Source organism: Papaver somniferum, unplaced genomic scaffold (assembly GCF_003573695.1).
Source record: "Papaver somniferum cultivar HN1 unplaced genomic scaffold, ASM357369v1 unplaced-scaffold_22, whole genome shotgun sequence".
NCBI classification, from domain to species: domain Eukaryota; kingdom Viridiplantae; phylum Streptophyta; class Magnoliopsida; order Ranunculales; family Papaveraceae; genus Papaver; species Papaver somniferum.
In genome coordinates, this window is record NW_020632152.1 from 3,705,586 (window position 1) to 3,732,851 (window position 27,266).

The window sequence follows — 27,266 nt, forward strand, 5'->3', positions numbered from 1 at the left end:
CATGGATGCATCTGCTTAAGCGTGTTTGATATTTCTATCTCATTTGGCACTTTGGTAGGCATGATGTTTTCTTCTTCAGTGATGCACGGTGATAGTAGATTCAATAATTCTTCATTATCTGTAGGATTCAAAGTAGTCATAATGCTTTTGAAGTGTTCAGTCAAGAGAGTTTAGAGTTGTTCCTTGCCACTACACCAATCTCCATTCTTTCTTTCAAGTGATTCAATCTTTTTTCACACTCTTCTTTTATTAGCCTGGAGATGAAAATTCTTCGTATTCTCTACACCTCATGAAAGAAAACATCTCTTGACTTTTTCCTGTAGAATACCTCTTCTCGCTTATGCCATTCTTCTATGTCCTTTTCCACTTTTTCAAATAAAGTTGTGTTGTCAATACCATTTGCAGATGGTTGCTGGAGATCGCTGAGTTGTTGTTGCAGAACTTTGAGGTTCCCTTGTATGTTACCAAAAACTTCTATGTTCCATTTCGATAAATCTCTTCTTGTTTCTGAGAGTTTGTTGTCCAAGATATAACCCGGAGATACTCGAAATTGTTTAGTCCAAGCTTTGCTGATTTGGTCTTTACAAGTTTTATCTCTTAACCAGCATTCAAAAAACTTCCAGTTTCTTACACTGTTAACATTATTAGGGAAAACATCTAACAATACAGGGCAATGATCAGAAACCAAGAAAGGTAAATGTTTCAGACATGAATCATGAAAGTGCAGTAACCAATCAGAGTTCTTTAAAGCTCTATCAAGTCTAGAGCGAATTTTACCAGTACCATGGGAGTTATTTGTCCAGGTAAAAGGGTTACCATGATAACCTAAGTCACTGAGACCCATATCCTGAATTATCTGACTAACAGTCGAGTAAAAAGAGCTAGACCCGGAGTTATTATATCTTTCATCTTCATGCAGAGTTATATTTAAATCTACCAACATTATCCAAGGAGTCAAGACATCAAAATGAGAGCTAATATCTTTTAGGAGATTCCACTGATGTTTTCTCCGCTGAGGATATGGAGAGCCATAGACACAGGATAATACCCATTTGGGTTTAGCAGGATCACTATGAAAAAGACAATGTAACATGTTGTTATCACTATAAATAATATCTAGATTGAATCCATCTTTCCACAAGAGGCACAATCCTCTACTTCTTCCTATAGAAGTGACAAAGAATTGGTTGGGAAAATTTAAGGTTCTAACATGCTGTAAGATTTTACTAGATTTGATTTTTGTTTCTTGAAGGAAAACAATGTCTGGGCTTAACATTTTGTTTATATCAAGCATGTAACTTATAGCATTTTTCTTAACAAAACCATTATAGTTCCAGGCTATTATTTTCATTCTTAGCTGATTTCTATGCACACTATTAAGGAAGATATTATAGTAAAGTGAAAAATGGATGTATCCTACATGAACAAAAAAACACTTTTTATACTCAAAAGATAAGTAAAAATCAAGATTGAGAGAGGAATAACAAGAGGTTACCTTTGCAGCGCCTTCATGTCCATTTGTAGGTTCAACTTGCATAGTTTTTGTTTCATTATTAACCACTCATTTAGATGTGTTCATATCAGTAGATGTGCCAATTGCAGCGGTGTTAGGGGGTAGAGCATGAATGTTATGTGGGTTCATGGAGGGTTCTTGGTTAAGGACCGAGTTTCTCATTCTTTTTGACTGTCTTAGTTCTTCAGTACCATCCTCATCTCTCATCACCTATTCTAAAGGGTTAGACATGCCTCTTTCATCATCAACACTTTCAGCAACGTCAGCTTCATTATTCAGTGTCTCTTCGTACTCAGCTGAAGTGAGGCTGTCAAGATATAACAGCCATGAAGTATTCAAACACGAGTTATCTTGGTGGTCAATAAAAAATACTTGTCGCAAATTTTCTTTGGTTGGAGATCCCAGTGATACCTAATCCATTCCTCTCCTTCATTAGCAATTTTCCACCATCCTCCACGATGTAATGGCTTCATAAGATCAATTTCTATTCTAGCCTTCACGGTATTGCCATATCTTGGTCGGCAATTTTCAGGTATAGTTGCAATTTTTCTCCCCATAAAACCTATTGCTTCATCAATGAAAATCAGGTTAATATATGGTGCGTGAATGTATAATCCGTTGCATAGGTGCCAGCTACAAATTTATTGACTGCAAAGAGTTCTTCTCCCACGATCCAAGAGCCATTTTGAATGACAATATTTTGTTCTTCTTCATTATTCAGCTTCACCAACATGAGGTTATGACCCATGACTCTGATTTCCTTGTTTTTGTATTGCCTCCAAAGTGAGTTGATACTTTCCTTGATATTCCTCATAGGTATCTTGTCTTTAAACATCATCTTTCCTAGAATGGTCGTGGACCATTCCTCAGCAGTATCAGAAACTTGTGTGATTCCAACAGCCCTTCTTCATTCAGATGGTACTTCCAAGGCTGCATTTCTCAGTTTCCTTGAAAGATGATTGATTCGATATGCACGGTTGCTTGAGCTTGAATCTATTGAAGGGATTTTCGAGTGTCTTCTCTGTATCTTTCTTAGATGAATGATTGTATGTTTTCTGGTACTATTTCTTCCAAAATTATATTTGTATTTATACTTATAAAGGATTTTTGATATGTCATTGAAAACCCAAGAATATTGGAGTATATTCCTAAAACTTAACCAATTACGGATATTGGGTTGATCTTTGTAACTAATTTTGTTAAGAAGAATATCTGCATTAATGGCTTGACTAGATTTTCCTTGAATGTAGATAATATCTTGCACGCCCAGCCTAGCTCTTTTGTATTGCATTTTATGGGAGGAATTGCCGATGAATATGTAACGAAAGTTACCATAGAGTAAAGTCCGGAAATTCGACTGCTTGATTGTAGGGGGAAATTTGAAATTTTGAATTTCAGTGGATCGGTACTGACTGAGTTGGTTTCTTGACGAATCATGGTGAATCCATGGTTTCAATCTGCTTGTTATAGGATGAATGTGATAAGCTTTTGTTCTACTTGTTTTGGGAAGGATATGGGATATTCCTAATCTACTGATATGAATCATCGTAATAAGGATGATTGGCACCACTGCTTTCGACACCATAGCGTTTAATCCAGAAACTGACATTCCTGAAGCTCCACAACTGGATTCCACAATATCCAAAGGTTTTTAAGAGAAACTAATATGTAGAAAAAACTTTGTTCATAGGATGATTCCACAGTATCCAATGAAACAAAACTTAATTATGCATTAACAGAGAATTAAGAAAACTAAAAACACTGGGAAATAAAACTCAAATCATGAAAGTCAAAGCAGAAAAGAGGATTTTGAAAATCGATTTTTCTACTGAGTTGACTCCTAAAATCTCCTGATCCTCAGAGCGCTTTTTTCCATTTTGCAATTCACTTTCTCTCTTCGCTTCGCGTGGTAACTACGTAACTTCCTCGATAATGAAAGTGATGATACTCATGATTCCTGAAACGAACATCATGCTTATTATTTACAGTTAATCTTGACAAAGACATAAAGCCAATATATTATTATTATTTGAGATACAATTGTCTTGAATAATTATATGAATCACATGAATAAGATTTATGGTGGAATCCTCATTCCCAATCTCTCGCAATACTGTTATTACCTTTTACATATTTTTTAGAATTAGGTCTAAAAATTGAACCTGCACACAAATTTGGGTAGAACGAATCTTTTTACATTATCTACAATCACATCATATATTAATCTCATTTTTATATTTGTTTTTGGGCATAATTTCTCCTGTTTTCCTTCAATCTTTTGATGTGTTCATAGTATAATTGTGATTTGGTTTAAGAAGTGAGATTGCTTCATTATTAATTTTGGTTTCATATCACATAAAGTCATTTTTAATCTGTTATCAGCCATATCCATGTTCGTCGTTTCTTGCTTTAGTTTTTGTTTTTGTGTTTTCCCGATCTATGCATTTTCTTTTTTTCATGTTTGGTCTTGGTAGCTTTTTAGCTGAAATTTATTCTCCCTTATAGAGAGATGGTATGTAGTCAATCATTTCTAGTAATGAATACCAAGATGCAACAAAGGTATCAACTCTGGCTCCGAGTGGATTGGTTTTTCTATCTTCTCTTGGTTATCTGTCAGTTTTAACGTTACTTGATCTAGGACTAATGTTGTATTTCGTATTTCTTGTAACTCATTTTTGTTTTGTTGTTGTAATGTTAGTATTGTTAGGTTGAATCTTGACATAGTTTTAGAGTTACTTAGTTTAGGCTTAACAATAAAAGAAAAGGCAGCAACAATTCCATCAAGATCATCATCAAGTTCATATTACAACTGGTACCACATCTCCAAAGTAGAGTCAGCCCACCTATTCGTGCCGCTATGAATATCTAAAGATTGATTCAGATCACTACTGCCATTGGAGACATTTTAATTGGTTACCGTTTGAGACATTTTGGTTATTGTTATTACTAATTGGGTCGTTGTTACCTTGATTGCATTAGTCAATCTGAACTTAAAATACTCCAAGTCATGTTATTTACATGTTCTGATGAATATTGGGTGGATTTTGATCAAGTCATTGCCTTGTGCGTTGACTCATACATAAAACCCGTTTGACCCTATATGTTTGGTCCTCTCCTCTGTGAGAGAGAAGAACAATTGTTTTTGATTTGAAGGGATAGATATGATTGACAAGAATTGTTGGGCATGCTACAACCTATATGAATAATTTATGTTCTGGAAATTCTCATATTATGTTTCCGATTTTCTAAACCGTTGTTATCAACATAAGTTTCGAGGTTAGCATTTTTTGAGAGAAAAATGACTGCCCAACTCGACTTCAATAAATACGATCACATGAAAAAGATAGTATCTTGAATCGCGAGTTATCGGATATGGATATATGTACAACACAGGAATAATTGTTTGGGTCTACCTTAAAACTTCCTGTTTTTGCTTTTATGGTTCACCCGCCGGATACTCCAAATCCTTCCGCAGACTCTAATCGTGCCGCGTCTTTACTGATCGTGCCGGGTCTTTACCATTGTAGATACGTGTCGGCAACTCTACTGGGTCCCACACCCAATTTTATTAGGTAGTGTTCACTATTGTCTTGACACTGCACTTCACTTCAGTTCAGAGACTCTCACCAGAGACAGATAAAGATGTCGGAGAAGAGATTGGTATGCGTAACCGGAGGTAGCGGATTCATCGGTTCCTGGCTCGTACGTCTCCTTCTCGGCGGTGGTTACACCGTCCACGCCACCGTCCAAAACCTCAGTTCAGTATATCCACACTCTTTTCATCCTTTTATTCCTATTTTACCCTTTCATTAGCTTTTATCAAGTTCCAACTCTTTGATCAATGAATATATGAATTTTTCAGATGATGAGAAAGAAACGAAGCATTTGAAGTCCCTAGAAGGAGCTGAATCTCTGCATCTCTTCCAAATTGATCTTCTGGACTATGATTCTGTGTTTTCAGCTGTTAAGGGAACTGTTGGTGTTTTCCATTTAGCTTCTCCTTGTATTGTTGATACAGTTGATGATCCTCAGGTTCTAATTCTACCTTCCAAAATTTTGATGAACATCATCAGTTTCCTGTAATTGCAGCTAATTTGATTGAATTTTTGTTTTCTCAGAGGCAATTGTTGGATCCTGCAGTAAAGGGAACAATGAATGTGCTTAAAGCAGCAAAGGAATGTGGAGTGAAACGAGTTGTATTAACTTCATCGATTTCAGCCATTACGCCGAGTCCTAATTGGCCAGCTGATGTACCTAAAAGGGAGGATTGTTGGGCTGATCTTGATTATTGCAAGCAAAATGGAGTGAGTTTTTCTATTCACTTTGGATTGTTACAGAATGCATCTTACTTGTTTGATTTTAGTCCATTTAACTGAATTAGTCGAATATGTCCGATTTAACGTGCAATTGAACTTAATTAGTCGAATATGTCCGATTTAACGTGCAATGGAGTTAGCAAAAACAATTAAGTGATATTTGTATCCGAAACTAGTGTAGTTTAAATGAGGTTTAGATGCAAATTTGCAATCCAAAGGTCAAGAAATCATCTGCAATATTGGGTAGCGGAGTTAAAAATGGATGGATTTGCTGCTGTTCTTGTACCACAATCCATGATTGAAAACTAGACTCTGAGAGCTGTGCTGCAGATCTTGTTTTACGGAACCAAGTTAGGAGTGTGTTGTTTGTGCCTACTAGTATAAAAACATAGGTCACTCGTTTCAATTGGTAGATATTCATTTAGTTTAATGAGTAGGATGTCTCCGATTTAGCAGTCAGTTGAATTAGAAACTAGAATGTATTTAAGTTGAGGTTTTGATGCATATTTGCAAACTTGGAGGTCTAAGGCTGCTTATCTTGATCCTCTATACGCAATATTTAGTATTGGAAGGTTCGGCCAATTCACCACCAAACACCATGACTGAGACCTCTGCGAGCAAAAGGGAATTAGTTTTTGTGATCACTTGGGAGTGTTTGTAATTCTGCTAATTTGACATCAGAGAGTTGGTGTTAGTTCTCTGTCAGTAGAGCTTGTCCATTTTACTTTTCTAAAGGGTTGACTTGGCCTTAGGTTTGAGTCATGGAGTCGTGTTTAGAAATGTACCTTAACTTGTTTGAGCTGGTTCCCGGTGGATTTCCATTCGAGTTGATGAGTCGGATGTGTCTGACATTTGAGTTAGCAAAAACAAAGACCAAATTGATAATTGTATCTAGAAACTAGAATCTAGGGTACTTGAGTTTTTGATGCCTATTTTCAATCACACAGGTCTAAAGCTCCTTATCTGCAATTTTGAGTACTGGAATTGGAATTGGTATATTCTGTGGTTATTGTACCACAAACCGTGACTAGCACGATGGTGCATATCTTGTTTTAAGAAACTAAGTTGACTGGAATGGTAATGCAAGTATTTGATGAATCACCTAGCAAAAAAAAAAAAAGATGAATCACACCCATGTATAAAAGATTCTTGTTGTTTGTGATATTTTAATGGCGTCAGTATATTCGATGTTTATGTTATTCTGGTTCATTGACAGTTATGGTACCCAGCTTCTAAAATAATGGCAGAGAAAGCCGCATGGGATTTTGCTAAGGAAACAAGGCTAGATGTGGTCGTGATCCACCCCGGAACTGTAATGGGACCTATAATTCCGCCCGCTGTCAATGCTAGCATGTTGATGCTGATTCGCCTCATACAAGGTAATGCGTTGACCTTTAACTGTATTATGCAAACACTTTATTGATTTCACTATCGGAAAGGTGCTCTTGTTGACTTCAGAAATGGCATAATTTCTGTAGTTTGAATGTATTCTGAAGAGTGACAACTATTGTCACATATTCTGAAGTTCAGATGTTGTTTTTATAACAGGGTGTACTGAAGAGTATGAGAATTTTTATATGGGACCAGTTCATGTGAAGGATGTTGCTCTAGCTCATATTCTGCTGTATGAGAACCCAGCGGCGTCAGGAAGGCATTTGTGTGTTGAAGCTATACGTCATTACGGTGACTTTGCAGCCAAAGTTGCAGAACTTTACCCCGAGTACAATGTGCCCAGGTAAATCACTTGGAATCCTCAACTACAAGATACTAGCATTGAAGTTGTAAAGCAAATGCTGGTACACATTTTCTGTTTTGGATTTCGAAGAATTGGTTCTTACAATATTTAAGCTTCCAACATTTTATTGTTTCTCATGTAGGATACCAAAGGATACCCAGCCAGGATTATTGCGAACTGAGGATGGATCTAAGAAACTCATGGACTTGGGAATACAGTTTACCTCGATGGAGCAAATCATTAAGGACTCGGTGGAGAGTTTAAAAGAGAAAGGATACATTTCTTAAACGTATGTAGCTGCAGTTAAATTTGTTTTTTTGAAGCATAGTTGCAATTAAATTGCTCATACTGAACTTATTCGTAAGATTTCAGTAAAATCAAAAGACGCTGAATAATATGAGAACGAATTTCTATGCCTGAAATATATCTCGTCTCTATGCAAAAATGAAAGAGTTAGGCTCATAATGGACACCTTCATCATATATCTTGTAATGTTCCTTGCAAAAAACATTTGATTTTCGGCAACGGTCCTCTCTTAGAGTGCTGTTGATTGGTCAAGGGTGGGAGAAAAGTAACGTTGACTAGTCAAGGACGGGAATGCACTCCTACTCCATCACTCTTGCTGCACGCTAGATCCATCACTCTTGGTGCACTCTAGAAATTGTTCCCATGGTCTGGTTTTGGAATCGACCGGGACTCCCACAGGTAGAGGTGTAAATTGGGCTGTGCTAGCACGAGCCCAGCCCAGCACGCTAAAATCTGAGACGTGATTTAGCCCAGCACGTGATTTAGCCCAACACGGCCCAGCATGTTAGTTTCATGGGCTGTGCTGGGTTAGCCTAATTAGCACAGTAGCACAGCACAGCACGTGACACGGATAAGCACGTGGCCCAGCACAGCACAACACGTTAAGAAAGCACGTCATAACATGCACAAATACATCATATAAGAAGGCATAATACATTACATTTTGTGTAAATTTCACAAAAGAGTCACTATTCCAGCTAGTTTTTGATATTTTATGCTAGCTTATTTTTATAACAACACATCATACCTAAATATTTGGAAAATATATTTCATTTTGACATTTTATACTAGCTTATTTTTATAACAACACATATAATACCAAAATATTTGAAAAATATAGGGGTAATTTGCGTTGCCTCCCCTGTAAAGATCGGTAATTTGCATTACCTCCCCTACAGAAATAAAATTAGCAAAACCTCTCCTTGTCAGTAATTCTGTCTATTCCAAATTAGATGACTCAGCACTAGCTTACATGTGGTTTTTATTTTTTGGGGGTAATTTGCGTTACCTCCCATGTAAAGATTGTTAATTTGCATTACCTCCCCTGTAAAGATTGGTAATTTGTGTTACCTCCCCTACGAAAGATTGGAATAGTGCCTGTGGGCTGTGCTGTGCTTAGCTTTTGACTAGTAAAACACATCACGTCACTAGCACGTGAAGCACACTACTTCGTGTGCCGGGCCGTGCCGTGCCGGCACGTTTTACACCTCTACCCACAGGGTACGAAGAAAAAAGGTCTTGGAAAGGTGGTTGTTTCATTTTTCGTTAGCACTCGGCTGTGGATACGAAACTGGAACTAGAACTAAAGTGCATTATGTCTCTACCACTTGAATCAACTGCAGCTAATCCCCAGAGATGAGAAGAGAGGGTGTCTGAGAGCAGAGAAAACTCCGTATCAATCACCCGGCCGGATTAATTCAAAAACTTCTGAATTTACCGAGCAAGCTTTGGGAAATCAAGAGGGCTACAAAATTATTGAAAGAGGAGCAGGAGGTTTAAAATTCAAAATCATATTCTCCGGATCAATTGCAGTATGGATGAGGAAAACAATGGAGGAAATCATGCAACCAAACAGTAACAACCGGAGATGGACAAATAGAGATGGTTCTTTCTCTTTTCTTATTGAAAAATTACAAAACTCAAGAGGAGATTAGTCTGTGCAAACTCCCATTACCTAGTGCTTTTTGTACAAAAAATTCCCCGTCTGTGCATTATCCCGCCATTAGTGAATCATGACTTCCGTTAGTGAATCATGAATTCCAGATGAGATTGTCCGCCTCCATTCTTATCATACTGGCCTAAGATATTTCCGTTAAATCATGAAATTGGACAGAACAATCCAATCATTCTGTAATCTGGATATTCTGACGCCAACTTTTAACTCATTGTGGGACCCATTTCCCTATGATTCTGATAAAAGTTCAGTGTCATCGTCACATGTCTGTTAGAAATGGAAAATCATTTCAGGTGTAGAGTCTAAAATTTGTGTAGGTGTAGATAATCCACAGAGCTAGGTGGCAGGATCCTAAGCTAGGATACACCAAAGAATAAAGAGCGGTGCAACACAAGATAGAACCAAACGGTGCAAAGAGCGAGGCATCATGTGGGTCGGACGTGATGGCCCAACAGCTGTCGGTTGCGACATGACCCTTATCTTCTGACAGATCAAGCGAGCAATCAGAAAACACTCGGTCAAACGAAGAAAGATAGTCAAACAAAGGAACGAGAAGAAAGAAGGGCGACATCGTGCTAGCCAGGCGATTCGGATTCGGCCTCGGGTAAAGAACTATCGGTCAAACCAGGAAGTCGGGCGATCAGTGAAGGTCCGATAGAGAACAGCTAAAGTAATGTAATGTGACCACTGTAATTCTGTTGTACGTCGACTTTGGCCTATAAATATAAGGGCTAGTCGAGAGAGAAAGGCAGGTTGAAAGAGAGAGAAAACAAGGCATCCTACTTGAGTTGAGAGAACTTCATCACTAGAGAGAGAGAGAGATAGTACAACTTGTAACCAAAGAAGAAGAATAATAACATTCATCCTTTCACCCCGTGGACGTAGGTAATCATACCGAACCATGTAAATCCTTGTGTCTATATTTGTTTATGTAGCTTCCTTTTGTGTGAAATCATCTTATACCTAGTTGGATGTAGTGTGTGGTTTTATACCACTACATTCTGGCGCCGACTAAGGGGAACGTCTAAGTTCTCCGGATACCTTGACTACATGTACCGGCAGAGACGATCCAAAAGCTCCTAAAAACACTTTGCATGTTAGTTGATGCTATGGGATGGACTCTGCCCGGCGAAAGTCTGTTTGTCATAATTTGGTTTAAAGTCTGTTGTATAGTTAAGTTTTCTTCGGAAAATCGAGTTGTTAGCAAACATTTTCAGTTGGCTCGAATCTGAACAGTCGACTAGTCTTGTCACTAGGCGAGTCTTTTTTCGGGTCTCAATTTTCGTTTTCATAGTATCTTTCGTACTTCTCTTCGTATTTTGATCTTAGTTATTGTCTTGAGAGTTCGAAAACGGAATACCCATAAACTCCCAAGTGACATCTTTGATGTATGGTTGAAGTTGCTTGGGATTCCATGTTGGCTTGGGAAAGTGCCGAAACAACAGCACGGCGAGATCATCGACCGCTAGTGAAAGAACCCAAGGAATCAAGAGAAGACATCCCTTTGTAGTTCCAAGGAAGTGCATAAGTCTTAGTTTAGCTTTTTCCATGGCATGCTGACCTCATAAAAGTACGAATTTGGACCTTTTTACCCGCAAAAAACTAGGTGCTAATGATTTGGAGTCTAGGAAATGTAGGACAAATTGTAGTTAATGCAGAGTCGTGGTACTGAGAGCAACTTCGTGTCCTTGAAAGCGACGTAGCATGATACCCGTCTAAAAAAAAGACTTAGTGTCTGAACAGGGCAAACTAGCAAGGTTAGCTTGGCAGATAAAACTCAGTCTTAGTGTCAGTCACCTTTTTCTTCCAAAAACTGTACGTACTGTAGAAACTTTTCAAAACAGGTCAAAGTAAGGTGTTGTCTGTTTTTGCTGACGTAGGTAGGGACGACTCTCGGACTGACAGTACACCACGTCCGATGGCTAGCACGTCAGGGATAGGGAGAACTTTGAGGAACCGCACGATTTCCGGTAGTAGCATGCAAGGGGGAGTAACTGGGACGAGGAGAGGGAGTGACGGGAATTCCACCACCAGAGGAATCACGAGACGCTGCAAGAGGTATGCCAACTGTTGACGAGGAGATTGATCTAGGACGGGACGATGACCCATCGCCTCTGGAGCGAATCGCCTCACCCCCAATGAGGGACGATCAAATAGATGGACTTACCGCGTCAGACACAGAAGATGATGAAGAAGCATTGATCCTGCATGCTCAAAGACGAAACATCAGACGACAAGATGAGTATCAAGAATCCCTCGGACGAGAGCAAGAACGGTTAAGGCGAGTACAACTGGGACGAGAAGAGACTATCGGGGTCGATCCAGCGACATTTACTCATATACCTCCCACTATACCACCTCCACCACCTGTGATGATGGCACCACCCCCTGCCATCTAGGCCATCCAAATGGTCACTCCAGCCATGAGAGTACAAATCTAACACTGCTCGCGATTCTAGAAAGTCAAAGAAGGTGGTAGGCGAATATAGATGTGCAAATAAGATGAATAAATGGATGCTTACAGTGATACCGCAAGTGCACGGTGTTGTTGCAGTGAGTGCACAAGTACGGGTCGAATCCACAGAGACTAAGTGTGTGTGATTGAAGCTTTCCTACTTTCCTAAGCTAAGAGTATCCTAAGCAGTAAACTAAGTGGAAGTGATAGTGACAGTGGAAGTTAAACAAAGGAAGTGAGCCTAAGGAAGAGAAGCTAAGCAGTAAATGCACTAGGGGATTTGAATTCACCTTATGGCCTAGCTAGGCAGCATCAATCTAGTTTATGCTCTTGTCCCTAATGGAGCTAGGTGAAGGTTCAAGCCTGCCTATGTTCCAGGGCATACATAGATAGAGAGTTAATTAACTAAGCTCACTAGCATCACCCCTAGCATTGAGTGTCTTCTTACAGCACACTCAATCACAGGTGATGTTTGATCCCTAAGCTTCATTACTTCCCTACTTCAGTTAAATGTGGATGGTTAAGCCCCTAAATTCTCTAGTTCACCCCTAGCATTGAGTGTCTTCTTACAACACACTCAATCACAGGTGCATTTGATCACCAAGAACACTAACATCCTAATTCAGTTAAGCCTACAAGAGTGTTCACTAAGATTTTGCTACCCAACAAGGTCTTCAGGCTTCATCTAAGCCCTAACTGATGAACTAGAACATGTTGACAGTAATTAATAACATGATAAACATAAAGAGCAATTGAAATTGAAAGTGAAACAACAACAGAACATGAACAATTGATGAACTGGCTATTCCAGTCCTCTTGGTGGTGGTCTGGCTAGTCCAGGCATACCCTCACACACACAAACCTAATATCTATTTATAGTACAAGAAATCCCCTTTTACAAACCCTAAATGAAAATCCCCAAATCAGAAAATTAGGGTTTCGAAAATAACTACTAAAAAATCAATACTTTCCTGAAATCTGCTCGACCCATACTTGTACTTCTTTTCCTCTTCTGTTATTGTCTGCTCGATCAACTCCTCGATTTGGGTCTCCTTTTCAACTATGATGAAACCCTAGTTTCATCTCTCTCTTGATTGTAGCACCTAAGGTGTGTGGGTGCTAAGAACGAGAAAGAGAGGCAACTAGGGAATGGGTTTATGGGGTTTTTGGTGATGGACAGGGTATGGAGATGGTGGCGCAGAGGGTGAAGGGATGGAGTTGCAGACTGTTGTCGGGGGAAGAAGAAAGAAATTTGGGGAAGATAAGATCGATGGGAATAAGGGAAGGGAGTGTTTGGGTGAAGGGTATAGGTTCCGGTGCTAGGGTGTGAGGCGGGTGTATCAAAGGTTGATGATCAGCGAAGCGAAAGCGTAGGATGAAAAGGTGATGGAATGATCCAACGACGCGATAGAAGCGACCGTTGGATGATGAGATACAACAAAACTGACGGCTTCAGATGGAGTTAGGTACTAAAGTGTTTGACGGGAGCTTCGGAGTTTGATGCACAATGATGAGGCGACCGTTGGATGATGAGATGGATCCAATCTGACGTCTCTCATGGAAATGGGTAAGGAAAATGGAAATGGATTTGGTTAAGGGTTTTTGGCCTTGGGTATGCCAATCCCATATCTTCTTTAAGAACAATTCTTCCTCTTCAAGCCCACTTCTCGTTGATCCGGCTCTTGCAAACATCATTCTTCGCTTCCTCCTAGCGAGAGTCTTTGCCGTTCCTTTGCTCTTTTCGCTCTGTGAGTTAACCAGACTTTATTTAGTACCTAAAAATGCAAAATTAATTAAGAAAAGTATTTATTCTTGAAAACAACGAAAACACAGAATATGGGATAAAATGTAGAATTAATGCACAAAATATGAGTTAAATGCCAAGAAAAATATATAAAAATATGCACTTTTTAGCACTCATCAAATACCCCCAAACCTGAATTTTACTTGTCCTCAAGTAAAACAAAACTAAGGAAATCCTACCTATACCACTGTCGCTGGTCTCTCGATTGCATTTAGCGAATGCAATAAGCCTTTTAAACCACTAAGTGTCCCTAGTGGACGAGTGAAGTCTCGTGAAGGTTTGCTTAGAACGTACCTACAAAGTTCTAGGTCAAAATATAAGCTCAGATTCCATCAAATATGACATGTGCAAGACAGTTTAAGCTCACAGCAAAATGGAGATGTCAATCTAGCTATCGAAGGCACAATCCTAGCACTGATAACAAATAAAGACATGTGATAAGAGTGTAAAGTGTATCTACACATGTGTAAAGAAAGATCGGATGTTATGACTACTAATCACCAAGAGATAGTTTCTCAGGATAAGAACCAAGGTCGAAATCTAGCTAGCTGTCCGGACTTTACGAGAATTGTGAATGAGTTGGAGGTATTTCACAATTACTCGCGTTGTACATCAATGGCATACACCCTTCCTTGCTTATTACAATAAAACAACAAAATGACTATTTACATGACTCTTATTTACATTGACTACTCTCTTTTATTTTTGGAACAAGAGAGGATGGAATTGATAAATACTTGATTGATTTTTTTTTTCTTTTTTTGATAAGGAAACACTTTTGATACATATACAAAAGGAAACAAAATATTACATGACACTTTGCAAGAGGTAGCCCTTTTTGATGCACCCAGTTAAATTCGATGGTTGTCTTTCTTAATGTAACCTCCACCTTCTATCCCAACCAACCAAAGAACAAGCTAGTCAAGTTTCGTTCAGTATTCTAAAGTGATTGGCAACTAAAACTTCCGATAGAACACCTCAAGGATGAGGCTATACATGTATTGGTAGATCGTGCGCGTGCAAATTTCTTATCACTATGTGAATTGTGCTAGAATCAGGGTGCCTAAATATCTAGACTAAGACTCCTAATAATTACATATTTGCACAAGAGTCAACATTTCAAGGTAAATGAGCTCCATTTTTATGTTTTTTTCAATTTTTTATTTTTTATTTTGATTTTTCGTTTTTTTTTTCATTTTTTTTCAAAAAGAAGGAGTTCTTGTTTCCAATTATGGCATATTATCAAAGTATCTACTTTTCACCCCCAAACCTAAACTAAACATTGTCCTCAATGTTTCAAAATATGAACAAAATTATAATACAACATATGAAGAGGATCATGTTGAGTAGATAAAAAGGAAAGAGAATACCCGATTTCGGCGAAAGCAATATTAGAACTCCGTTATTCAAGGAAAAAAATCCAACATATTTCAGCCGAGATCATATTGGATTAGCAAAATATATACAAAAGGAACAAAAGGGTTTTAAGAAATTTTATCTACTGGATTATATACAAAAAATTCACCATACACTAACGATCTAAAGAGTTGAGGATCAACCCAAAAGACAAAGTGTAGAGGTTTCAACAGCTTCACACAATAATAATATGATAGGCATGAAAGTGAAGCTGTGAAACAAAATGAGCTACCCCCAAACCTGGATTTTTCAACGGATAAAATTTTGGAAACAAAATCTCGCAGTTTTGGGGGTTCATCATGCACAAGGTCTAGCTCGAAATGAACTTTGCTAGGGACAGGCAAACATGCTAATTCCAACTATGGCTCCTCAAAGATATTATACTTAGATGCAAAATAGTCCAAAAGGACTTGGGAAGCACACAGTTCCAAACCTAGATTAGGGACTCTTAGAAAAGTCGGTTTGACAATATGGGTACAAACCAAATCTAGGTTGGGTGGAAGGCCATCAGATTGTGACTTATGTAGGACGATAGGCACATCATTACTAATCACATAAACATCTCCTAAGTCTTCTACACGTGTCACAACATGCTCACAATCATCAAACAAATTGGCAAGATCACAATCAGAGTCATCAACATCATCAACAAATTTATTCTCATGCATCGGCAAATCAGGAGAAATATCACAATGTGACCTAGGTAGAGAATCAGACACATCAAATATATTTTCATGCATATTAGCATTAGTGTCTACAGAAGATTCAACTATTCCTATGTCATGCTCATCTTCGCAGAATAATTGTACGAATCCCATGTCAATATTAAAATCATATGAATTACAATGAGTATTAGAAAAAACAACATTCATGAAGGTCGAGGGCCAACAGGTTCCACAATATTTTCATGTTCTTCTAACATATCATCATAATCATCATAATCATCATCATGGTAGCATGCATATTGGTCCTCATTAACAGTGGTGGTGTCATTAGTCGATTCATGTTCCTCTAAATTAGGTTCATATTCAACATCATTTACTTGAATGGGACTAGACACTTCATTAGGGACAACATACATTTCCTCATGAATTTCCTCCTTTTGTAGGTGAAGCAAAATCTGATCTAAATATGCATGAATTCGTGATGTAGATCTATCAAAGTTTTGCTTACTGAGTCTTAAAGCTTCTGTGGTGGAGTCTAAATTCATGGGAGTACAAAATTCTTCATGTTCAAATTGTGGTGAATGGTACATGTGTGCATGGTCATTAGGGTTTACAAAATATTGATCGCAACCCTCAAAGGATTGATTATGGTCCCAATGACTACCATTCTCACAATTTATGGGCATTTCATACCTTGGATTTTCTCTAGATTGCCTAAAATTATGCAAAATATGACAATTCTCAACAGGATGGTCTAAACTACCACATGCGGGACATGCATAGATTTCAGGTTGCCTAAGAAAATTAGATGTGACAGATTCCTCATGTGATTGCATTTATAAAGCTGTGATTCGAGCTTCTAATTGATCGATCAGTGATGATTGTGTGAGTGAGGCACTAGCAAAATGTTCATTTTCACGTTGTGGTGAATGATGCATGTGTGAATAGTTATTAGGGTTCATGTATTGAGGCTCGAGACTTTGAAAATGTCCATAATAATTCCTATAACTATTGACATCATGGTCTATGGGAGGTTCATAACGTGGAGTATGTCCATACGCAAGTTCTCTAAGGGATTTTTTGTATTCCCCAACTGTAGACCAAGATCCAGACATGATTTGGCTCAAAAGCTAAGTAACTATGTTACAAAGCCAAAAATTTGGTTTTTAATGGGTTTGGATTTTTGGGAAAAAATTTGGTTTTGATGGGAAACATTTGGTTTTTAAAGAGGTAGAAAAATTTGGTTTTTAATTGGGAGCAAAAATTTTGGTTTTAGTATTGGGAGCAAGAATTTTGGTTTCAATGTTGGGAGCAAGCCCACATTGGTGGGAGAAATTGCTTTGACAAGGGAAGGTGAACTAAGCCCACAATGTGTATGCAAACTGAATCCCAATGTAGCTTTTGAAATAACCCAACTGTTGCTTGTTTGGTCTGAGGCCCAGTTGGGCTTTCAAAAGTTCAGTTTTTCTAATTTAAAACTACAGGCCCAAATCAATCTAACACCACAAGCCCACAAGCAATTAAACAAACAAGCCCACAAATAATTAGGATTACAAGCCCAACAGAAAAGTGGAAAAAATTATTACAAGCCCACAAATTAAAAATGGAAGCCCACAGGTTGGGTTCTCTTAATGGGTTTAGGCTTACTTGCTTAAGCACAGCCCAGCTGCTCAGTTTGGTTGCAAAAGCCCAGTTGGGCTTTGGATCATCCTAAGCTTTGGCTTCAACACTCAAGGCCCAGTTGGGCTTTGGTCCCTCTTCTTTGGCTTGTCTTACAGACCAGTTTGGCTTGGGTTCTAGCTGCAGCTTTGGTTCAGCAGGTTTCAGCCTTAGCAGCACAACATCAAGCCCAGCAGCTCACAGGCTTCAAATTCAGCTAGAACAGCAGGCAACAAGGGTAGCAGGCAGCAAGGGCAGCAAGGGGAAGCAGCTCAGCAGCACCACAAGTTCAGCAGCACCACAAGCAGTAGCTGAACAGGGGCAATGTTGCAGGCTTGGCAGCAGCAGCTCTACAGGTTCAGCACAGAAGCAAGCTGCACAGGCCAGCATCACAGGGAAGAGGAAGAAAGTAGCAGCAAGTGGCAGGCCCAGCTTCACCTCAATCAGCAGCAACAGCAAGGGCTCAGCCAAGCAAAACAGAGTCACAACAGCACAACAACAGGAGCAATTCAGCAGCAACAGGCTGCAACAGCAGCACCACAAGCACCTGGCAACTCAGAGAAGAGGTTCAGTTCCCAGAATGATGCAGTTGAAGCAAAGGAGAAGAGATTATGCAAATGATGCAGATGTTTATGCTTACAGCTAAAGATGAACTAAGTTACACTACACTAAGTTACAGGTGCAGATGCAGCAGCAGCACCAGAGGCTGGCTAAGTTACACTAATATGCAGCACCAGAGGCTGGCTAAGATACAAACTAAGATATGCAAGATGCAGATGCACTAAGTTACAGCTAAGATGCAATATGCTGATGCAATACAAAACAGTAAGATGCACAGCAAGTTATGCAAAAACAGCAAACTAAGATTCAAGAAAAACTTCAACAAAACAGCAGCCAAGTCCCCGACAACGGCGCCAAAAACTTGGTAGGCGAATATAGATGTGCAAGTAAGATGAATAAATGGATGCTTACAGTGATACCGCAAGTGCACGGTGTTGTTGCAGTGAGTGTACAAGTACGGGTCGAATCCACAGAGACTAGGTGTGTGTGATTGAAGCTTTCCTACTTTCCTAAGCTAAGAGTATCCTAAGCAGTAAACTAAGTGGCAGTGATAATGACAGTGGCAGTTAAACAAAGGCAGTGAGCCTAAGGCAGAGAAGCTAAGCAGTAAATGCACTAGGGGATTTGAATTCACCTTATGGCCTAGCTAGGCAACATCAATCTAGTTTATGCTCTTGTCCCTAATGGAGCTAGGTGAAGGTTCAAGCCTGCCTATGTTCCAGGGCATACATAGATAGAGAGTTAATTAACTAAGCTCACTAGCATCACCCCTAGCATTGAGTGTCTTCTTACAGCACACTCAATCACAGGTGATGTTTGATCCCTAAGCTTCATTACTTCCCTACTTCAGTTAAATGTGGATGGTTAAGCCCCTAAATTCTCTAGTTCACCCCTAGCATTGAGTGTCTTCTTACAGCACACTCAATCACAGGTGCATTTGATCACCAAGAACACTAACATCTTAATTCAGTTAAGCCTACAAGAGTGTTCACTAAGATTTTGCTACCCAACAAGGTCTTCAGGCTTCATCTAAGCCCTAACTGATGAACTAGAACATGTTGACAGTAATTAATAACATGATAAACATAAAGAGCAATTGAAATTGAAAGTGAAACAACAAAAGAACATGAACAATTGAGGAACTGGCTATTCCAGTCCTCTTGGTGGTGCTCTGGCTAGTCCAGGCATACCCTCACACACACAAACCTAATATCTATTTATAGTACAAGAAATCCCCTTTTACAAACCCTAAATGAAAATCCCCAAATCAGAAAATTAGGGTTTCGAAAATAACTACTAAAAAACCAATACTTTCCTGAAATCTGCTCGACCCATACTTGTACTTCTCTTCCTCTTCTGTTATTGTCTGCTCGATCAACTCCTCGATTTGGGTCTCCTTTTCAAATGTGATGAAACCCTAGTTTCATCTCTCTCTTGATTGTAGCACCTAAGGTGTGTGGCTGCTAAGAACGAGAAAGATACGCAACTAGGGAATGGGTTTATGGGGTTTTTGGTGATGGACAGGGTATGGAGATGGTGGCGCAGAGGGTGAAGGGATGGAGTTGCAGACTGTTGTCGGGGGAAGAAGAAAGAAATTTGGGGTAGATAAGATCGATGGGAAAAAGGGAAGGGAGTGTTTGGGTGAAGGGTATAGGTTCCGATGCTAGGGTGTGAGGCGAGTGTATCAAATGTTGATGATCAGCGGAGCGAAAGCGTAGGATGAAAAAGTGATGGAATGATCCAACGACGCGATAGAAGCGACCGTTGGATGATGAGATACAACAAAACTGACGGCTTCAGATGGAGTTAGGTACTAAAGTGTTTGACGGGAGCTTCGGAGTTTGATGCACAATGATGAGGCGACCGTTGGATGATGAGATGGATCCAATGTGACGGCTCTCATGGAAATGGGTAAGGAAAATGGAAATGGAAATGAGTAAAATGCCAAGAAAAATATATAGAAATATGCACTTTTTAGCACCCATCAGAAGGCTAGAGGCGGCTTTAAGGGATCTTCAGCAGAGGAATCTGTCTCTCGAGTTCGAGAACTATCAACTACGGAACTTAAAGTCGAGGTCGAGAGGATCCTCAAGACGAGGGACATCGGGTCCAAGGCCGAATCAGGCAAGCGCCACATGCAGTGGGACCAAGCAATTCCGGTCGATCGGGACCACCCCGACACCACCTGTCAGGGGATACGGTCCACCCGAGGATTCATCGACAGATGACAAAAGGCGCGAGAGGAACAATCAGCAGATAAACACAAGGTCCGACAATACGACTGAAGCCAAGCTGAGAGAGTTGGAGGAAAAGATAAGGAAGCTGTCAGGAACCGGCGAAGGAGACAAGCTCGCCGAGGTTATAAGTGACGCCGAGAGGACCCCGTTCACCCAAGAGTTAGAACTGCGGGCCTTCCCACTTAAGTGCACGCTCCTCACCTTCCCATCCAGGTTCGACAGCTCGAGAGACGCGATTGAGCACTTGAAGATGTACTCAATGTCCCTAATCCAATGGAAAAACTATGAGGTGGTAATGTGCAAATTCTTCCCGGCAAGCTTGGAAGGTGAGGCAAGGAAATGGTTTTACAACCTCGCACCAGGGACAGTTGACAGCTACGAGACTCTAGTCGAAGCTTTCCTAGAAACGTACATGCAAAACAGCAGACCTCGGCCCAGGGTCAACAGGTTATTCACGTTGGCCAGACGGTTCAGAGAACCTCTCAGATCCTTGACCGATAGATGGAGAAATTTGTGTACGGAAATTGGGAAAGTACCAGTCGACCAGCAGATATTCGGGTTCGAAAATGCACTTGGGAGGTCGGATCCCATCTGGGCAGCCATGTTCACTGAGAAACCACAAACATTGAAAGAAATGAGGAAAATGCAAGAGCATTTCATCTCCCTAGAAGAAATTCAGGAAGAGTCAATAGATAGAGGAGTGCAAGAAGCTAGTGCATCACCCGAGTCAACGTCGCACGATACTCATAGACGGCCCGAGAAGCGGCCGAGTCCGCCCGTGCGAGGAAATGGGAAGAAGGAATGGATAGATAAAGGGAAGAGGCCGAGACACGAGGCGAGAACGTACACCCCTTTGAATGCTCCACTGGAAGAAATCTTCAAAGAAGTCGAAAAAAGGAATGACATTATATACCCAGCTTCAAGAGGGATACAGTTCGAGGAGACCAAGGATCACCCGGAATATTTCCAATATCATCGGTATCGAGGCTACTCTACAAACAACTGTCGAGAAGTAAAATACATCGTGCACCACCTTATCAGAGATGGTTATCTGAGACAGTTCGTCCGACATCCAGCCCAAACGTCCGCAGTGCCCAACGCACCAGTCCATCTGGTTCGGATCGACAGATCCACGCAGTTTGCCAACACGATTTCGCATTCCACCACTCAAGCGTACAATCTGAATCCTGGAATAATGTCTAGAATCCACAAGATAGATCATAATGGGAGGGAAATTTTCAGTGTAGCAAAAGCTTTGCCTATGGAACCATGGATGATGCGACCTATCTTTTTCTCGGCCCAGGATGTCCCGATGAACGGCCAAGCTCACAGTGATCCTTTGGTTATTACCCTGCTAATTGAGGAATGGGGGGTAAGAAGGATACTAGTAGATAGTGGGAGCTCAGTTGAAGTACTCTTCTACGATACGTTCAAAAGGATGGAGTTGTCAGATGATATACTCGTCCCATCAACATATCATATATACGATTTTAATGGGACGGTAACCATCCCAAAGGGCGAAGTAACTCTAAGGGTATCGGACGGAGGTGGCTACCTGGATACTTTAACCACATTCTGTGTGGTTGATGTCGCCTCGCCCTATGAAGCTACTATCGGAATACCATGGATCGCGGGAATCAAAGGAGTGGCATCGGCCTATCATCAAAGATTACGGTTCCCAACGTACAAAGGGATAGCGGAGGTCGTAGGAGATCCACAAGAAGCGCGACAGTGCATGAAGGTCGATGCCCAGATAAATGAGGAGCAACGAGCAAGAAAAAGGGGAGAGAAGAAAAAGGCTAAAGAAGCCAAAGTCGCAGAAGAACTAGAAAAGGTTATTTCACAGGCGGTCATGGATTACGAAGCACAAGGAAGCGAGCCTTCATAGAAATTAAAGGAGATGACGCCGGTGAAGGAATCAAGACCAAACTTCTCGACCGTGGAACCTACTCGGGAGATTAATTTGGGAATTGTAGAAGAACCAAGGGTGGTAAGGATCGGTTCCTTACTATCGTACGAACAAGTAAACCAGCTCGGGACGGTGCTAAAGGAAAACATGGACGCATTCGCATGGAACATGCACGATATGGAGGGTATAGATCCGGAGGTATGCTGTCACCATCTAAGGATCGACCCTAGCTTCAAGCCAGTAGGACAAAAGATGAGACGAATCGCGCCAGAATTACACGCGGCCATTGATAAAGAGTTAAAGAAGTTACAAGAATCGGGGATAATCAGGAAATCGCACTACCCACAGTGGATATCCAACAAGGTTGTAGTACCAAAGAAGAACGGAGGAGTTAGAATCTTCATCGACTTCAGCGACCGGAACAAAGCCTGTCTGAAGGACAGCTTCCCTCTCCCAAGCATTGATCAACTGGTAGAGTCTATAGTGGGGTACGAGGCGCTAACATTGATGGACGAATACACGGGGTATAATCAGATCCCGTTGGCCCTAGAGGATCAAGGGAACACCTCCTTTTTCACACCAAGGGGCCTATACTGCTACACAAAGATGTCGTTTGGCCTGAAAAATGCGGGCGCCACATATCAGAGGTTGATGAGCGACATGTTAGAAGAACAGATCCACAACACCATCGAGGTCTATGTAGACAATATGCTAGTAAAAATTCCCCTAGCCAAGAATCATATTCGGGACCTGCAAGAAGTTTTTCGGACGATGAGAGCATATATAATGAAGGTTAACCCAGCTAAATGCGATTTTTGGGTCACGTCGGGAAACTTTTTGGGATATATCATCACTCCAAAAGGGATAGAAGCATACCCCGAGAAAGTCAGAGCTATACTCGAGATGTCATCACCTGCTACTATAAAAGACGTCCAAAAGCTGAACGGAAGTATAGTAGCATTGGGGCGATTTGTGTCTCGGTCGTTGGACAAATGGAAGAACTTCTTTAGCATCCTCAAAATGGGAGAGAAATTCAAATGGACGAATGCTTGTGAGGAAGCGTTCCAGAATATCACGCTACATCTCGCGAGCCTACCAGTACTACAAAGACCGGATCCATCGGAGGTTCTCACATTATATCTCTGCACAACTTCGTATGCTATCAGTGCAGTCTTAGTCCGAAATGAAGCCAGTTTACTTCATCAGCAAAACATTAAGCGCCGCTGAGAAGAATTACACAAGGATGGAGAAGATGATTTTAGCACTAGCTTTCACCACTCGGAAGTTAAGAACGTACTTCCAAGCCCATCGGGTCCGCGTGCTCACAAAGTCACCTATTGAAGCGGTACTCGACAATGCCGGCTGGTCAAGGAGAATCTCCAAATGGGGGGCACAAATCAAAAAATTCAACGTCTTCTATGAAATGAGAACATCAGTGAAAGCACAAGTAGTGGCAGATTTCTTGGCAGATTTTCCATTAAGCGACGAAGATGAAGTCGAGGACATACCCGGGATGAAAGAAGATAGAGAAGACTCGGCCGACTTACTCTAGACAAGTAGCCCATCACGTTGGGAGGTATTCGTCGATGGGGCATCAAACAAAGATGGATCGGGGCTGGGGATAGTCTTTACCATGCCAAAGGGACGAAAAATGGTCCATTCATTTAGATTAGAATTCAAGGCGACAAAAAACGTCACCGAGTACGAAGTTGCGATTCACGCCCTGAGGTTAATCGTAGAAATGGTCCTACATGATGTAAGGATAACTAGCGACTCACTGTTGGTAATCCGACAAATCACAGGCAAATATGCCATTCACGATCTAATTCTGCAGAAATACTGGGAGCTCGCCCAATTCTATATCAACCAGATCCCCAGCATCAAATTACATATGTAGAAAAGACAATCGACACTCGGACGCACTGGCATACATTGCCTCCCAGCTCGTAGACCCAAGTGTGAAGGGTATTCGTGTCATGAGACTCCTCGCCCCATCCATACCAGAGACGCCCGAGATACCTATCGACGTGGCTATCAATATGACCGATAGATATCCAGACGGAGACTAAAGAAAGCCGATTCATTCGTACTTAGAGATAGGCGAGTTACCCAAGGGGCGTCCCGAGATCAACAAGATCAAAAGCAAATCGGACGCTTATGAGTTAAGAGATGAAATCATATACAGAAAATCGTACTTGGGGCCCCTCTTAAGATGTTTGAGCAGGGAAGAATGCCAGACAATTCTGAATGAACTACACTATGGATCAGTCGGGAATCACAGCTCGGGACGAAGTCTGTCAGCAAGAGCGAAAACGATGGGATACTTCTGGCCGTACATGAATGATGATGCAAAATAAATGGCACAATCTTGCGAAGTATGTCAGCGGTTTGGTAAGAAGATACATGCGCCATCTGTAACTCTAAACTCAGTGGTGATCCCTTGGCCCTTTCCCAAGTGGGGGATCGATATCATGGGGACATTACATGTGGGATCGGGGCAGAGAAAATACCTGATAATAGCAACGGACTACTTCACTAAATGGGTGGAGGAGGCACCACTGAGGCACATACGTCGCAAGGACGTCTTCAAGTTCATCTGGGAACACATCATATGTCGTTTTGGAGTACCAGCAGCCATTGTCTCGGATAATGGAAAACAGGTCCAGGAAGAAAACATCAACCTACTGTTTAACACCTACAACATCAGAAAGAGCAAGGCTACCCCTATATACCCTCAAAGTAATGGGAAAGTCGAGATCACAAAGAAAACTATCGCCGACAATATGAAGAAAAAACTAGATGGAGAATACGGTGATTGGTGCGAAGAACTCTACAATGTTTTATGGGCCTATCGAACCACTCGAAGGTAAGCTATAAGGTTATCACCTTTCATGTTAACTTATGGAACCGAAGCAATACTACCAACTGAAGCGATGATACCCACCACACGAACTGAAGCATGGAGGCGAAACATATCGGCAGATCTAATATTAGCCAAGCTTGGTGACTTGGAGGAAACAAGGGAGATGGCATTGCAAAAAATGGAGAATTACTAAAGGAGACTACAACGAGAATACAACAAACGGGTTCGACCAAGAGAGTTTCAACCGGGGCAGTTAGTGTTGACATACCTAGCCGATTGGGAACGTGACAAAAAGGGAAGTAAACTAGCGGCAAGATGGGGAGGACCATACACAATTGTGTCTAAGGATGGTGAAGGAGCTTAACGATTACTCAAACCAGACGGAAAGCCCCAGTCAAAACCGTGGAACACTCAACATTTGAAACTCTATTACCCATGAAGGGTTCGAGAGAAACAGGTAAACATACTTGTCATTCATTTCTTTAAAACTACGAGGGGTAGGAAATATGACATGAGCGACCAATGGTCATTCGTACTCGGGGAAAAGCCAGTGAGGAAGTGCCGAGGTGACTTACACTCGAATGGTCATTCGTACTCGGGGAAAAGCCAGTGAGGAAGTGCCTAGGTGACTTACACTCGAATGGTCATTCGTACTCGGGGCAAAGCCAGTGTGGAAGTGCCGAGGTGACTTACAGTCGACTGGTTATTCGATACTCGGGGCAGTGGCAGTGTGCAAGTGCCGATGTAGCCTACTTACATCTAAAAGGTTACCCCTATCGCAGGTGGCTGTGACTACTTGCCCGAGTTGGTTGATCGATAACCACTCGGGATCGGGCCTAGACCTAGGGCGACTATAACCCTTCCATTGAATCTAAAAGATAATGATGAGATACCTCGACTGGGACATGGCATCGGGCCCGATAACCCACCTTGTTGAGTGTGTTCGACAGAAAAGTCACTAATAACCAATACATGTGATATCAAATGCATGTGCGAAACATAAACAACAAGATAAGGTTGAAATTACCAAGAGAATTGTCAACACAAGAGAAAAGGCGGAAATTGTCAAGGAAAATAGAAAAAGAAAAACAAGCATGGTGACGCAGCACCCCATTTAAAGAAGTTGTTCAAAGAAGCATGGGAAAAGTGTTCAAACAAATTACAACCCGCAGCAAAGGGCAAATTAGTGATGCAGCACTACAAAAGGCGTGATTAGGTCCTGGGTGGAACATCACCGGCCCCTCCCTTCCTCTGAGCAACCTCTCGGCGCTTTTTCGCGATGTACTCGTTCACACCGGCCTTGATTGCCTCAGCAATCTCGCTCTGATGAGTGTTCCTCTCGTTCACAATTTGCTGAGAAAGCTACTCAGACCTCGACTCGGCGGCTTGGAGATTAACCTTCGTCACACCTTCATCCTTCTTCCACTGCTCCACCTCTTGCCCAAGGTTGTGCATATCTCGCTCCAGATCCTTAGCACGACCCTGCTCGGATGTAACAGAGAATCATAAGCATGTTAAACAAGAAAGATAGCAGAACGCAGAGTAAAAATAATAAATTGACTCGGTCTAAGGCCACCCCAGCATACACTCCAGACACCTGATAGGGTTGACAACACAGATTCTAACGACTCCACGGACTTGGACAACTCGTCTTCGGCCTTAGAAATTTTCTAAGTTAACTCATCATAGTATTGTTCATTGAACTCGTTCGAAGGGAAGTATTTCTTGTGATCGCTCCACTCGGCCCTCTGACGATTATGGGACAATTGTAGCATCGATAACTGAGCTTGGGTCCACTCTAGATCACTGAACAGCTTATCAAAACCCTTGATCCTTTCAAGGAGATCACGGTTGGACTGCTCGGCCACAGCTTTTTCCCTCAAAATTCGTCGCCGATCTTCATGAAGATATCGATTTTGAAGCCTAAGGGAACTATTCTGACTCTCCATATTATCGGCTAGTAACGTTTTATCACCAACAAGTCTTTGAAACATGCCCAAGCGAGCTCGTAAATTATCTATCTCTTCAGGGACATACTCAAACAAACGATATATGTCCAATTCTTCTTGGAGCTGCTGGATCTCGGACTCTTGTCGGTCTATCTTCCCATCCTTATTGGAAATTCGTTGTCGAAGATTCTCCACAAGATCTT

General features: G+C 41.1%; 3 protein-coding genes across 3 annotated transcripts; 2 read left to right on the forward strand and 1 right to left on the reverse strand.

Moving 5' to 3' along the window:
• Positions 1 to 280: 280 nt before the first annotated feature.
• Positions 281 to 2,070, reverse strand: LOC113340622. The gene is made up of 3 exons (XM_026585747.1): positions 1,925 to 2,070; positions 1,747 to 1,820; positions 281 to 1,416 (listed from the first exon to the last, which is right to left on the reverse strand). Exons 1-3 carry the CDS (start codon positions 2,068 to 2,070, stop codon positions 281 to 283), a joined length of 1,356 nt encoding a protein of 451 aa, XP_026441532.1.
• A 2,817-nt stretch (positions 2,071 to 4,887) lies between these two features.
• Positions 4,888 to 8,026, forward strand: LOC113340478 (cinnamoyl-CoA reductase 1-like). The gene is made up of 6 exons (XM_026585615.1): positions 4,888 to 5,270; positions 5,376 to 5,545; positions 5,632 to 5,817; positions 7,046 to 7,208; positions 7,378 to 7,564; positions 7,707 to 8,026. The coding sequence occupies exons 1-6, from the start codon at positions 5,156 to 5,158 to the stop codon at positions 7,849 to 7,851; spliced, it is 966 nt and encodes a 321-aa protein (XP_026441400.1). The 5' UTR covers positions 4,888 to 5,155; the 3' UTR covers positions 7,852 to 8,026.
• A 12,044-nt stretch (positions 8,027 to 20,070) lies between these two features.
• Positions 20,071 to 22,230, forward strand: LOC113340623. Its single transcript, XM_026585748.1, has 2 exons — positions 20,071 to 21,714; positions 21,859 to 22,230. The coding sequence occupies exons 1-2, from the start codon at positions 20,071 to 20,073 to the stop codon at positions 22,228 to 22,230; spliced, it is 2,016 nt and encodes a 671-aa protein (XP_026441533.1).
• The last annotated feature ends 5,036 nt before the right edge of the window (positions 22,231 to 27,266 follow it).

Coding starts and splice junctions, on each gene's coding strand:
- LOC113340623 (XM_026585748.1), top strand. CDS start 20,071: ATGCACTTTTTAGCACCCATCAGAAGGCTAGAGGCGGCTTTAAGGGAT. Junction 21,715..21,858: donor TGCTAATTGAGGAATGGGGG/GTAAGAAGGATA, acceptor ACCATCCCAAAG/GGCGAAGTAACTCTAAGGGT.
- LOC113340478 (XM_026585615.1), top strand. CDS start 5,156: ATGTCGGAGAAGAGATTGGTATGCGTAACCGGAGGTAGCGGATTCATC. Junction 5,271..5,375: donor CGCCACCGTCCAAAACCTCA/GTTCAGTATATC, acceptor TGAATTTTTCAG/ATGATGAGAAAGAAACGAAG. Junction 7,209..7,377: donor GCTGATTCGCCTCATACAAG/GTAATGCGTTGA, acceptor TTTTTATAACAG/GGTGTACTGAAGAGTATGAG.
- LOC113340622 (XM_026585747.1), bottom strand. CDS start 2,070: ATGGGGAGAAAAATTGCAACTATACCTGAAAATTGCCGACCAAGATAT. Junction 1,821..1,924: donor GAAGGAGAGGAATGGATTAG/GTATCACTGGGA, acceptor ATATCTTGACAG/CCTCACTTCAGCTGAGTACG. Junction 1,417..1,746: donor AAGTGTTGATGATGAAAGAG/GCATGTCTAACC, acceptor TTGTTCATGTAG/GATACATCCATTTTTCACTT.